At 35.6% G+C, this 14,227-nt stretch overlaps 1 protein-coding gene across 2 annotated transcripts; it reads right to left on the reverse strand.

Annotated features, from left to right (window-relative positions):
- Positions 1-510: 510 nt before the first annotated feature.
- On the reverse strand, positions 511-13,422 carry LOC127833507 (2-acylglycerol O-acyltransferase 2-B-like). 2 transcript variants are annotated; one of them, XM_052358799.1, is made up of 8 exons: positions 13,344-13,422; positions 12,431-12,500; positions 11,483-11,601; positions 10,642-10,805; positions 10,008-10,151; positions 9,163-9,331; positions 7,553-7,755; positions 511-4,768 (listed from the first exon to the last, which is right to left on the reverse strand). In XM_052358799.1, exons 2-8 carry the CDS (start codon positions 12,491-12,493, stop codon positions 4,611-4,613), a joined length of 1,020 nt encoding a protein of 339 aa, XP_052214759.1. In that variant the 5' UTR covers positions 12,494-12,500; positions 13,344-13,422; the 3' UTR covers positions 511-4,610. The 2 variants fall into 2 exon arrangements, with proteins under 2 accessions (XP_052214759.1, XP_052214760.1); XM_052358800.1 differs by having other exon boundaries at positions 12,431-12,497; positions 13,344-13,402.
- Between the last annotated feature and the right edge of the window lie 805 nt (positions 13,423-14,227).

The following is a 14,227-nucleotide window of genomic DNA, read 5'->3' on the forward strand; positions in this document are numbered from 1 at the left end:
TTTAGTAAGCAATACTTAAAGTGATATTATGGGCATCTAACATTTTAACGGTGTCTATCGAAACCGTTGTTTATTTTTGGTGTTTTCACTTCATGTACACTTATATTTGTTAATGCAGCATCAACATACTAAAACAATATCATGAATGGAGAAAAATAGTGCATTTGAATATCAACTGTTTTTTCGTTTGACAACTGATCACGCATGTACAATGTGAACCTAAATTTAGTAACATAAAATATCGAATATAAAATATATTTTTATAAACAACTGGTAGCAAAATGAGTTGCAGATAATTGGTCAGTAACCACATTTTAACTTCCTCTTTTGACCTGTGAAAAATGTTAATATTACTTTAATACATGGAAATAAAGATGCTATTCTTTGACCTTTAGTTCTGTTAAACATATTGGAAATATGCGGTAAGGCAAAAAAGAGTAGGGACATATTCATGTTAATCTTTTCAATTCTACCAATTATACTTGAGAAAATATTTGAAGCAAAACTAAATTGTTTTAGTTAATTTATTATGTCCTTTGAAATATTTTGAAGCTGATGATCTTCTAAAAAATATATAAACAGTTTCACTACAGTGACTACCCTGCTATTTTACAATATGACACATATAAACTTTCTTTTGATTGATATCAAATATTTGGACCGTGTTTTATGAAAAGGGGGTTTAATGCATGTGTGCAAAATGCCGTCCCACAGACTGCACAGGCTTATCAGGGATGACACTATCCACTTTAATGATATTTTTCGTTTACAGAAAGTATCTTCTTAGCAAAAATCAAGTTCAGGCAGTGTTGTCCCTGATTAGCCTGTGTGGTCTGCACAGGCTAATCTGAGACGACACTTTATGCCTGCTAATAAACCCCCGTTTTCACTGAGCCTGGCTCATTTATACTCCAGACTTACAGCAACACAACTTGATTCTGAATCACTCTAAACGAAACTCAATAACATAATCATTACAATCAAGTGAAGCATGCGTATATAAGCATCTATAGAGGCATAACATTGTTAACTAAGGGACTAGAAACAGAACTGTACATTATAGCACCAATACATCAGAACCGACACACCTGTCTCACTACAGGGTGCTCAAAAATAGTCATAATTAACAAAATCATACAAACGCATTAAACAACAATAAAGCATTGACAATGGTTTCAAATAGTTTTCCCTCCAATAACTACGGGGTAATATGATAGTTTAAGATGTCTGTCTGAATGCATTTTTTACAAACATGTCATCAAAAAATCCCTGAAAAATTACTCCAAATATAATTTAAAGATACATGTACCAGTAGGACGTTTGATACAAAGGCACCCCCAATCTGTATTGATTGATCATTTATGAAAGTTTTTTTCAATATGTTTTTGCAAATTGACAAGTAAAAGACAAAAGACAATGCCGAGAGAAGATTGTAAAGCAGGTATTCCCCCTTTCCATATTGGAGATATATGAAGATCTATAACTCTACAGTTTCTGGTAATTTGTTTTATACAACTTGCCTTAGTAGTACAAAACTATCATCATTTTTGGTAAACGTCTGGTGAGACAAGAACAGTTCTTTTAACAAAGTTTAAAATCTGTTGTTGTAGTTTTAATTGTTCGTTGGGTACCTTTTTATTTTATTTTTAATCATTTCTTTTTTTTTATTGTGGGGGGGGGGGTGATTAAACTTAACAGAAATGTATAGCCCTAAAAGATCTTTACAAACAAACTAAGTAAAAGACTAACCAAACAGTAAAATGCCTATTTCATGTAATTGAAAGGAATTAACTTAGGTTTATTGAAAATTAGCTGATTATCAAACGTTTGCAGTGTAAAACAACCATCCTAGCAATCTACTCTGCCTCAGGAAAGACAATTAATGGATACCATATAAAAACATGAATCAATGCAATATACTAGTAAATGAAAACAGGATGGCAAGATATCAAGAAAAAGTGCATTACATAAATATGTGTGCAATACAAACTTAACAAGTATACTGTTAACATAAAAAACAATGGAAACACCTGCTACAGCAACTAGCAATCTATAACATATCAATAACGTATAATGAATAAATGGCATTTTGATGTTCTGATTAATGGTTAATGTTGTAGAATTTGTTTAAATTTTTCACAGTTAATATTTCAATTAAAATTTGCTTGAAAAATCATTGATATTATAAAAAATATATCTGAATCATGATACAAACACATAAAAAATAACTATTGACTAGCCAAGGTTATAAGCTAAATGACAAGAAGTATCTATTGCGCAATAAAGTATAGTATACATATCAGATATTCCTTTCATAATGAAACACAATGGAATTTGAGGTTGATATCGAATCAATTTAACATTTTATGAATTCACAATGATTTAATTATCACAGATTTTAGGTAAGACATTCTTCAATCGATATCATAAGACAAAAATGCAAATGGTGAATACATACAGATTTACATGATTATGAATATGAAATAACTACTGTAAGGGAAATTATCACCAGCAATTCATATTCTCAAATTTCCGAATTGATAAAATGATATGTAATTAAAGAAAAAAATGTATTTCTTGATAAAAAATGCAAATAATAGGTCTGCACAAAGATCTATTAATATATAGATCTTTGAACAAGATGGCTGCCATTTCTGTTTAATTTCTGCGCCACTGGAAATCACATAGTCAACTCTCGGGCTTGGACAATTAACAGGATTTCCTTCTTGACCTCATTGATGATTCTTATCTTGGTATATTAATAGATCTTTGGTCTGCATTAAGGATTATAAACTAACCATGAACATTTATTGACAAATTATTTAATTATAAATATTGAGCAATTGTCATATCAACTCACACATTTTCAATTATTAAGATTTAAAATTAACAAAATGTTAAAGCAAGATTTTTGGCAACACTAAGTTTTAATGTATATACAATATTTCAACGACGTCTTTGGCAGATTTAAAGCTACAAAACAAGACTTTTAAAATGGTACTATTGTTGACAAAAAACAGACAAAAAATAAGGCAGCACTTTTCATGATGTTCACAAGTTAACAATTTATTGATCCTGGCTGCTCTCTGCTAGCCATTATTTCTCTAAAAGTAACATATAGCAAGAGTGCAAGATTAATTAAACCAATACATGTGAACTCTATCAACATACCCCGGTAGATTTTAAGCTTGAATTGTTTCCAATTGGAATAGTCAGTTTAGATGGTTGTTTGAGTTTAATGACAATAACAGTAAATAACAGTAATTTAGGCATATATTCTTTGCTGCTGATAAATTTTCCTGACTCTGCTGTTTTTATTCATAAATTTATAAAACAATGGAAAACTGTTGATTCATTCGAGTTTTATTGACATGAAATTTTGTATATTCCTCAAAATTGAGCCTTTGAATCTTAAATTCTTTATTTTTTTATTACATCCTATATAGGACTTTAGAAGTAAAGTTTCGTTGAATATTTGATTTCTTAAATAAATGGACCCTAGAAAATCCATAAATAATAGTGTCACACAAAAACTATTGTTTTTTTACAGTCATGCAATGCAACGGATCGCTGTAACTTTTGAAGACTTTTGCAACACTATTCATTATTTTGCCTTGATATATCAATTATTTTAAATAAAATGGAACACTCTGTCACCAAAGCACTATGGGTGTTGGTTCTGTTGCTACAAAATCAGATGCTGTTGGTTGTTCTGCTGTTTGATAAACTCCAATCAATAACACAAAGAGACCATTAAAGCTTCTAAGTTCATCTAAAGACATTGTTTGATGACAATATGTTGCTTCTGTTTCTGCTTCTGTTTTCAAACATATTTATATAAAAGCAAATAAACTTGTGTGCTTTGATGTAGCAAAATTCATTTTATCACATGCCCTACCCTGTTTCCCATGTAATATAACCATTACGAATATTTTTATCTAACACATGTGTTATATACTTTTTTAAGCGTTTTCATTGGCTTATTTTTGTTTGATTGACCAATCTCATTTTGTTATTTTGATGAAATGACAATGCAACGTCAAATGATGTCACGAAATCTAAACAACATTTGGGATTTATCATTATGCTTGCGTAAATATTTATTTAATTTGATCCTTTAAAAGCATGAGATAAAAAAGATCTGACACTTGTTGTCATTTCATACCATCTTTTATTAAACTTGTCCAGGAAATTCGTTAGTAAGCTTGCCAAAGGCTCGTTTACTAACAAACTTCCTGAACTTGTTTAATAAAATATGGTATGATATGACAACTCGTACCAGATCCTATATGTTCTACATAAATAAGTTATTACACTTTCTGATGATTTTATCATATTAACGGTATAACAAAATTTAAACTAAGTTCTTACACTTACTGATGATTTTAACATATTTACAGAATAATAAAATTCAAACTGGAATGTGTCAAGTTAAAAAAGATCATGTTCAGGCAAGTACATATGCTTTCAAATCTAACAAATATGGAGGTAAATATTAATTTTGATTCCATTCTTCTGTTTAGCCAGCATTTGTGAACTCAAACAATGAAGGTAAATTTTAGTTGAAGACTGCTGCTGCTGCTGCTAAAATGTAGTCAAAGGTCCTGAACTCAACCAATGAAGTTCAGTTTTGCGTCTTCGCTGAAGCCAAACTTGGTCTTGTTGCTGTTAAACATCTCCTTAAGGCCCCGCACATATCTCTCATGCAGCGAGTCAATCTGCTCCTGTGTGGGCTCATCAGTCTTCTCAACGTCGATTGGCGCACCAACTGTGTATGCATGAAAGAGTCATGAGAAATATGCCAAATTGCTTTCTCACTAAGTACGCACAATACAATAAGAAATACAAATTTAGAAATAAGTTACAATGCCCAAAACAGTCTTTAGATAGGTGCCCCCACTGTGGATGCATGAAATAGTCATGAGAAATATGCCAAATTGCTTTCTCACTAAGTACGCACAAAACAATAAGAAATACAAATTTAGAAACAAGGGCTGTTTGTAAAACATGCATGCCCCCCATATGGGCTGTCCGTTGTACTGGCAGCCATTGCGTAAATACGACTTTTGTCACTGACCTTGACCTTTGACCTAGTGACCTGAAAATCAATAGGGGTCATCTGCAAGTCACGATCAATGTACCTATGAAGTGTCATGATCCTAGGCAAAAGCGTTCTTGAGTTATCATCCGAAAATCATTTTACTATTTCGGGTCACCGTGACCTTGACCTTTGACCCTGTGACCTCAAAATCAATAGGGGTCATCTGCGAGTCATGATCAATCTACCTATGAAGTTTCATGATCCTAGGCATATGCTTTCTTGAGTTATCATCCGAAAATCATTTTACTATTTCGGGTCACCGTGACCTTGACCTTTGACCTAGTGACCTAAAAATCAATAGGGGTCATCTGCGAGTAATGATCAATCTACCTATAAAGTTTCATGATCCTAGGCATATGCGTTCTTGAATTACCATCCAAAAATCATTTTACTATTTCAGGTCACCGTGACCTTTGACCTAGTGACCTCAAAATCAATAGGGGTCATCTGCGAGTCATGATCAATCTACCCATGAAGTTTCATGATCCTAGGCGTATGCGTTCTTGAGTTATCATCAGGAAACCATTTTACTATTTCGGGTCACCGTGACCTTGACCTTTGACCTAGTGACCTCAAAACCAATAGGGGTCATCTGCGAGTCATGATCAATCTACCCATGAAGTTTCATGATCCTAGGCGTATGCGTTCTTGAGTTATCATCCGGAAACCATTTTACTATTTCGGGTCACCATGACCTTGACCTTTGCCCTAGTGACCTCAAAATCAACAGGGGTCATCTGCAAGTCATGATCAATGTACCTATGAAGTTTCATGATCCTAGGCCCAAGCGTTCTTGAGTTATGGTATGACAACCACCTGGTGGACGGACGGACGGACCGACCGACCGACATGAGCAAAGCAATATACCCCCTCTTCTTCGAAGGGGGGCATAATAAGTTACAATGCCCAAAACAGTCTTAAGATAGGTGCCGCCACTGTGGATGCATGAAATAGTCATGAGAAGTACGGCTTATTGGCTTTCGCACAAAACAGTCAGAAATACAAATCTAGACATAAGTATGCATGAAATGGTCGTGAGAAATACGGCTTAAGATAGTACCCACTGTGTATGCATGAAAAAGTCATATGAAATGGAATTTTAAGTGGGATATGAAGCTTCTTAAAGACTTGATGTAATTAATGTATATTCTGGTGAGGAGAATTCCCATTGAACATGCATAAACAAGCAAACCGGTGTGAGGGCGTTGGTCATTGTTCCTATTTGATCATGATTATTAATCAACAATGAATTTAAATTCAGCTAGATTTAATTGAACATTTACAACCTATTTTCTGGCACAAGTTCATAGCAAAAAGTAAAAAAAGTAAAAAGTTGTTTGTACATAGGGATTAGCCGAGTTCCAAATAAGTTCTATTTGTTAATCCATCTTTTTTTTAAGCACATGTTTATCAGTATTGGTGATTGTAGATGGCCAAAAAACTGCTTCTTAGTGGTAGAATGTGTCACTTCTTGTTAGGACATTGTAAGAGACTCATGCATTTGACATGTCATCTCTATGATGAAATCTTTTCGGTTGAGTGTCATTCAAATCCATCAAAAGTAATTGGGATATGGAATTGACATTAAATAATTAAAGTTGGCGCAAACCAATCAACAAACCAACCAACAGACAGGGCAAAACCAATATGTCCCCCACTACTATAGTGGGGGACATAAAAACTTATATGGACTGTTCTCTATGAAAAGGGGGTTTATATACATATGCATAAAGTGTCGTCCCAGATTAGCTTGTGAAGTCTGCACATATTTATCAGGGACACTCCTTTCTGCTTGTATAGTATTTATCATTTAAAGATAGACTCATCTTAGCAAATATCAGTTTAGGTGGAGAGTGTCATAATTGATAAGCCTATGCAGACTGCACAGGCTAATCTGGGACGACACTTTACGTACATGAATTAAACCCCTTTTTCCAAAGAGCGCAGCTCATATATTTGACCTTGATCTTGAGTCAAGGTCATGACCTAATCCTTAAGCACATTGCCTCAATCACACATGACTAAACAAGAGCACCACATAGCGGGTGCCAAAGCTCGGCTGTGTGTGCAGTTTTTAATATGAAAACTTGTCAGAAGAATATTAAAGGTCACAGTGACCTTGACCTTTGACCTTGTGACCAACAAATGGGTGTGGCCTGTAGAACTCATCAAGGTATAGCAACATAATGAAGTTTCAATGTTGTAGGTCAAAGCACTTTGATTTTAGAGCCATTGTTAAGGTTTAAGCACAACGCAGACTGAGGACGGCAGACGCAGGACGGCGGACAGCGAGCTGGCTATTACAATACCTCGGGTTTTCTCCGAAACAGCCGAGCTAAAAATTAGAAAAGGCTCAAGGATAAATGACATATGCAGCAAACATGAACATTTCAAAGACAGACAGATGGACAGGATGTTAGTCTCTCATCATTACTGTAACTTGTGACCTACCAACTGTATTCAGTGGTCGCCGATGAGGGAAGACACCAAAGGTGTAGTTGAATATTCCACGTCCCCTGATGATTGGCAGTGAGAACCCAAACACCCGATGCGTGAGGAATAGCTGTAACCTCTTCAGGAATGAGCCATCAGGGTTGTCCACTTGCTCATATACATCATTTTCACCAAAGCTGAACACTGGCACGAGTGAGGCTCTGTAGTTAAATATTAAATGACCGGTGTCCTGCGAAAATGGGTCTTATGCCATATACATCAGCACAGTCTGGTCAGAAGCTACCCTGTATCCTTATGAGACCACAAAACCTAGTGTGACTTTTTAATAGAGGATAGCGTAGCTCCTGATCTGACTGCCCAATTGTGCAGGCTGACATGTAGCAACCCAAGCTGCATACGGCATAAGACCTTTTTCATGTGATGCAGTTCAAATTATTAAACCATTAAGTTTTCCTGCAAAACATGCAAGTTAATGTTCTATTATTTAAAACGAGGGTTTTTTGTTGCATATTAATTCTTACCATGAGCATTTTCTTTCTCAGGCTGTGACAAAAATGTATATTTACAAGAGCACTGCATAACGGGTGCCACGCTTGGCTGCGAAAGCGTGTAGATTTTTTTTTCTTTTTATTTTAGAGGTCACAGTGACCTTGACCTTTGACCTAGTGACCCAAAATGGATGTTGCGTGTAGAACTAATCAAGGTGTATCTACATATGAAGTTTCAAAGTTGTAGGTGGAAGCACTTTGATTTTAGAGGCAATGATAAGGTTTTTGTTTTATATTAGAGGTCACAGTGACCTTGACCTTTGGCCTAGTGACCCAAAAATGGGTGTGGCATGTAGAACTCATCAAGGTGCAACTACGTATGAATTTTCAAAGTTGTAGGTGGAAGCACTTTGATTTTAGAGCCTATGTTAAAGTTTTATATTAGAGGTCACAGTGACCTTGACCAGTGACCCAAGATGGGTGTGGCGTGTAGAACTCATCAAGATGCATCTACATATGAAGTTTCAAAGTTGTAGGTGGAAGCACTTTGATTTTAGAGCCAATGTTAAGGTTTTAGCACAATGCCTAAGGCGGACGTCGGACGAGCTGGCTATTACAATAGCTCGGGTTTTCTCCGAAAACAGCCTCGCAAAAAATAGGTCAATTATTTAGTTTCTTACAAAACATGAACAAACCAATGATATGTTGTTAAATGTCAGGTTAAGAGAAAAGTTTCTGACAATATATAACATTCAGATATATGAAACTAAATATTAGTTTTCTTACAATACACAATAAGAGCTTATAAGGAAAAACAAGTAACCCCTATGGCGGGGCCAATTTTCAACCTATAAGCATAATTTGAACAAACATGGTAGACAACCACCGTATGCTCTTACATACCAAATAGTAAACACCTCACCCATGCAGTTTCACAGAAGACTACTTATTTAAAAAGTCTATATAAATATTTTACACAGATAGCCTGTCCACGGGCTAATCAGGGAAGAAAATAGCTGTTTTTATGCAACTTTTTGTTTAAATGAAGTCTCTTTTAAATGAAAATACATTCTGGGCTGAAAGTACAGTACCCACACAGTATTCTGGAACTACACTTACCCATGGATTAGGGCCTGTTTTATGAACCCCTTTCTCTTCATTAGCACCAGATTAAGGGAGCCCGGTTTTGACTCGAGGGCCTCCATTGCCCCACCCACCACGACACAGGCACAGTGACCCGGGCGGTTCAACATCCAGTTGAAGCTGTTGCGACTCACTGAGCACATTCCTGCCGTAAACAAACAGAAACTGGAGCCCATGACACATGACCTACAAGGAATCGGGGAAGAAATCAGGCTAATCAGTCTTTCCGCGTGCATGGAATATATAATTTAAATGAGTTCTCTTCTAAACCAAAAATCAAGTCTTCACAGAAAGTGCCATCCCTGATTAGCACAGGCTAATCTGGGATGCCACTTTAAGCACATGCATTAAGACCCATTAAGAGGCTCATAGACACGTTAAAATAGTAGAATAATACACTTAAATCTGCAGATCAGCCAATCATAGGACTATCAATGTATCAGACTGACAGCTGGCAAGTGGTTCATTATTGTGATTAGATAAAGTGAACTGTGCTCTAGGAAATGGGAATTTATGCATGTGTGTAAATTGTCATCATAGATAAGAATGTATAGACTACACTTTCTTACTAGGCTGGATTTTTGTTTACAAGAAACTTCCCTGAAACCAAAAATTCCATAAAAGCAGAATATGTCTTCCTTGATTAGTAATGCACAGGCTAATCTGGAAAGACACTTAACGCACATGCATTAAGCCCTCTTTGACCATAAAATGTTCTAATAGTAGAAAAATACAATCTGCAGATCACAGGTCTATCAGTGCCCTAGAACAACATTACTGTGATGGTGAGTTAAAATGCAAGTAACAACACTATTGTATACCAGCAGTCATGAGGTAGTCCCGGTAGAAGGGGAACTGGAACTGTCCGTGAAGAATGGCCAAGTGGGGGAACAAGCCTGGAAACAGCTCGCTAAAGCCTGTCGCCTCTGTGGCAAACGATAGGAAACCACTGATGTGCATAATCCCTGAAAAGATAGGACAATTATCTGAGCATGTAGTGTTTAACCCTTTACCACTTAGATACGTATTTGTACGCATTTGTTGTCCCTTAGTTACTCGGAGGCTGTTCTGGTTTTCTGCAGTTTGCGATAAGCCATTTTCACTTTTCTTCTAAATGGTTAATAGTTTTCAATAAATTATTCATTTGTTTTTCATAAATTATTCATTTATCAAAAAAAATTCATAAAATTCTTTTTTAAACACCTTGAAATTAACACATGCCAAAACACCCTGGAGGCTGCACTAGTACAATTTGTAACCAGACTTGTTATGATTTATCAGATGGAAAATATTTAAACCAATCTTAATCTATAAAATTGCCCATTTTTTAATCGCAAACATATAAGCGATCGCTTAACAATATGTAAAACTTTAAGTTCGAAACCTTGTGGTCTTAAAGAATGTTTGCCAATAATTGTTTAACGAAGCCAGAGCTTAAATATAAACAGAACTCACCATGAGGATGCAGACCAAATACATAGCTTTTCCGTGGATCTAAGTCAGCAGTTTTATGCAGTTTGGCAGGAAAGTATTCGCCCATCTTACGCCAGACAACGTTGTAGCGAATCCATGATATGGCATTCCCTCCAGTCTCTGATGTCTTTCTATCCAGTAGATACCTGAGCAGCAAAGACACGCTCTATTCATTATTCATTTGTAACAATATTCACAACGACCAACAACGTCTTAGTATAAGGCAACCAATATTTAAATCAAGTAATGATTTTCACCAACATGGCCTAGTGGGCAAGTACTAGAGAAAGCAAAGTAAAAAAAAGGTGTGTTTTTTCCTTTCTTTCTTTGTCATTTTTAATTCTTAATTCAATGTATAAAATGTACTTTTCAATGTCAAACAGACCAAAATGGATGAAAACATGCCCTGCGATGGTAATGCAGTACAGGCCCCCTACACCAATTCTTTAATAGCTAACCCAGTGTTTTCTTTATGTCCAGTTAAAGTTGATAAGCAAACCAAAGGTCTGATGGAGCTGCATTCTGGAAAAACTGGGCTTAACGCATATGCATAAAGTGCCTTCACAGATTGGCCTTTTCAGTCAGCACAGGCTTTTCAGGAACAACACTTTCTGCCTACATTGGATTTTTGTTAAGTAGAGATCTCTTTAAAATGAAAAAATTCAATGAAAGCGGAAAGTGTTGGCCTTGATTGGCCTGTGTGGACTGCAAGGCTTATCTGGGATGACATTTCACGCACATGCATTTAGCCCATTCTTCCCAGAACAATGCTCAATCCAATAAGCTAAGCCATTCTTATACCTATAACCTTTTCAGGACCTACCATACAGCATATAGGAGAGGGATCCAGTAGAACCGTGTGAACAGTAGATAGATGCACAGGAACAGACAGCCAAACCCTCCAAACAGGAACACCAACACCCACTGGCTAAGGCAGAGTGTCTGAAATACAGGCAGTTGGGACAAAATTAAAATCAGCCCACTGCACAGGCTAATCTAGGACGACACGCACATGCATAAAGCCACATTTTCCCAGTACGAGGTTCATATATTGTTTGCTTCCCCTTCAGCATCCAATGCTGTTGGTAGCTCAGAACATTTTTATATTTGTGTAGGTTTTATAATTTTGTTTGCAAATTACGTAACTGTATTTGATACTTCATCAATTACAAACATTCTATTTATCTAAACTGACACTTGATGGGTGCATCATTTTCATAAAAGTATGAATCTAATATGCAGAATTACAGAAATTTGATCCACTTTTCCTTAAGCTTCGTTAACTTAAATTTTGCAATTGATATATAAGTGTTTTGTTAAGTAAAATGAAGAAAATGTAGTCACTTAATGGAAACAAACTTTAAAGAAAGCCTATTGAGGCTTATCATATCAAGAAAAAGTAAAGATGTCTGTGTCTATTAACTTTGATCCCTACAGGATACAAAACAGAGCTATCACATGCTATCTTTTGAAGGAGGATTCCAAAAGCAAACAATACTTTATCTTATAACACTTGACAGTTGCACAGTGTTTGAAATCAGGTTAACAGTCATGAGAACATTTGAAAGCAGCAGGGTCTTAATACAGGTTGTCATGCAATAACTTTATTTAAATTGAATCATGACATCGTAGTAATGATTCAATTTAAATAAATTTATTGCACCAACATGAAAACTTCTGTGCAATTTTTAATTTAATAATGCATGTCTTGTGCCTTCATCAGCAGTAATAAAAATAATGGCAATAAATTTAGCATATTAATGTATACAACCTGAATCCGTCTCTCCAGTGGAACACGTAAGGGAGCAAACTCTACACCTAGGATTTTCACCATCTTTCTGCTAAAAATTTAACATAATCAATAAACATTAGACATTTAAAAATTCAGTCATATGATAAACCAGGTTGTCCATTCATTTATATTGACCATTTTTTATTTATTCAAGTTGTTCATTGACTTGTAAAATACATAAAATTCATATAAAAGAGCACAAACTAAACTTAATATCACCAGAAAAAATATCTTGATTGTTTGAAATCTTTTTTTGATTATTGGTTATATGGTGATAGATACAACAATATAGAATTTCATCTGCATTGTTTCCCTGCAGCACGAAGTGTGTCTTGTTTTTCATGTTACGAGAAGGGTGATGTGTGTCATCTTGACAATCTTAACTAGTAAATTACACAGATGCAGACATGTGAGGTTGCAGGCATAAAAGCTTTAAATCCACTTTCAGAACATTGATTCAATTGAATGTGTTTGTGACTATATCACAGTATTTATTAAAGATTATCTAAAGAATAATGTTTTCTTTAAAAAAGTGAATAGAACATGTTTTGTTACCATCATAAAACATAAAAAAGTAAAGTTATGGTGGCCAGAATTTTGCAGATCTTCTACTTTAATTTGAAAACTTCAATGTGCTGTTGCTTAAATGACACAAAGGTTGATCCTGGACGGAACAACAGTTTTCAGAAGACTAAATAATCACTATGTGCCTATCAGAACACGTGCGAAAACAATGTATGAAATTTTGTCCGAAATAGGTTGCTTCGAACTAATATGCATGAGAGTAGAACAATTTAAACTCAATTGAACATATTTTTTCGATATTACTTCTGTTGAAATTATTAATTATACAAAATGATTTATATAATTAAAGAGTCACACATTGGGTTACCTCTCAGACACGAGAATGTCGCATGTTTTGCAAAAAAAACCGGACTTCACTCTCTGTGCGAAGTCCTTGACCCTGAGATAAGATGGGTAAGTCATATCGGTCGTAGCACAAAACGGTCGATAACTTTAATACCTGCATGGTATGCGTGCGAGAAAAATCTGCTATGCAGACCTAGCAGTACTGTCTTGAATTAAAAGCATCCATGCTCAATGCAATTGAATCAAGAGAATCTACGAGTATGTACGTTGTAGACATGATATATAAATATGACATACTAAGACTGAAAAGTGAAACTGATCCATTGGGTTTGTTCGACCAGGTATGTGTCTAATACACATACCTGGTTCGACAAATCTACAATACTGTATTCCAAGTTTGAAACAGTCAGCTACTGCATGTTGTTAAGGTCCCCACTCACGAGTATGCAGGAGCCCTAACTTGAAACAGGGTGGTTAAATGTAACTACAATCGACAGGCAGCGATGTTGTTGTTGTTGTTTTTCTCTAAATAATTTAAACGCACAACGGAAACACGAATGGAAACAGCGACCACAATTACGAGAGTCTCTACCAAAAGCGCAGACAGGCACTAGGCTCGCTCTACTAAATCGTGCACAATCCAGTTTGATATTCCGAACGACGAGTACCGGTAGTTTGGAAACGATTCTACTTAGGATGCTATCGCTCATTAGGTTTGTGTCGGCTCAAGTACTATCGGTATTTGAAAGTACAACGGGTTCTGTAAGATATACTTTAATGTACCCCGGATATGAAATTGTTTAAAGGCACCCCGTCATTGAACAATAGTGATATGTCCAATTCTAAAGTTAAGTGCAGGACAGATGATATTTGCGATGATTTTTAGCATTCGCCAATTATCATTTT

The sequence above is a fragment of the Dreissena polymorpha genome, chromosome 6, assembly GCF_020536995.1.
Source record: "Dreissena polymorpha isolate Duluth1 chromosome 6, UMN_Dpol_1.0, whole genome shotgun sequence".
In the NCBI taxonomy this organism is placed as follows: Eukaryota; Metazoa; Mollusca; class Bivalvia; order Myida; family Dreissenidae; genus Dreissena; species Dreissena polymorpha.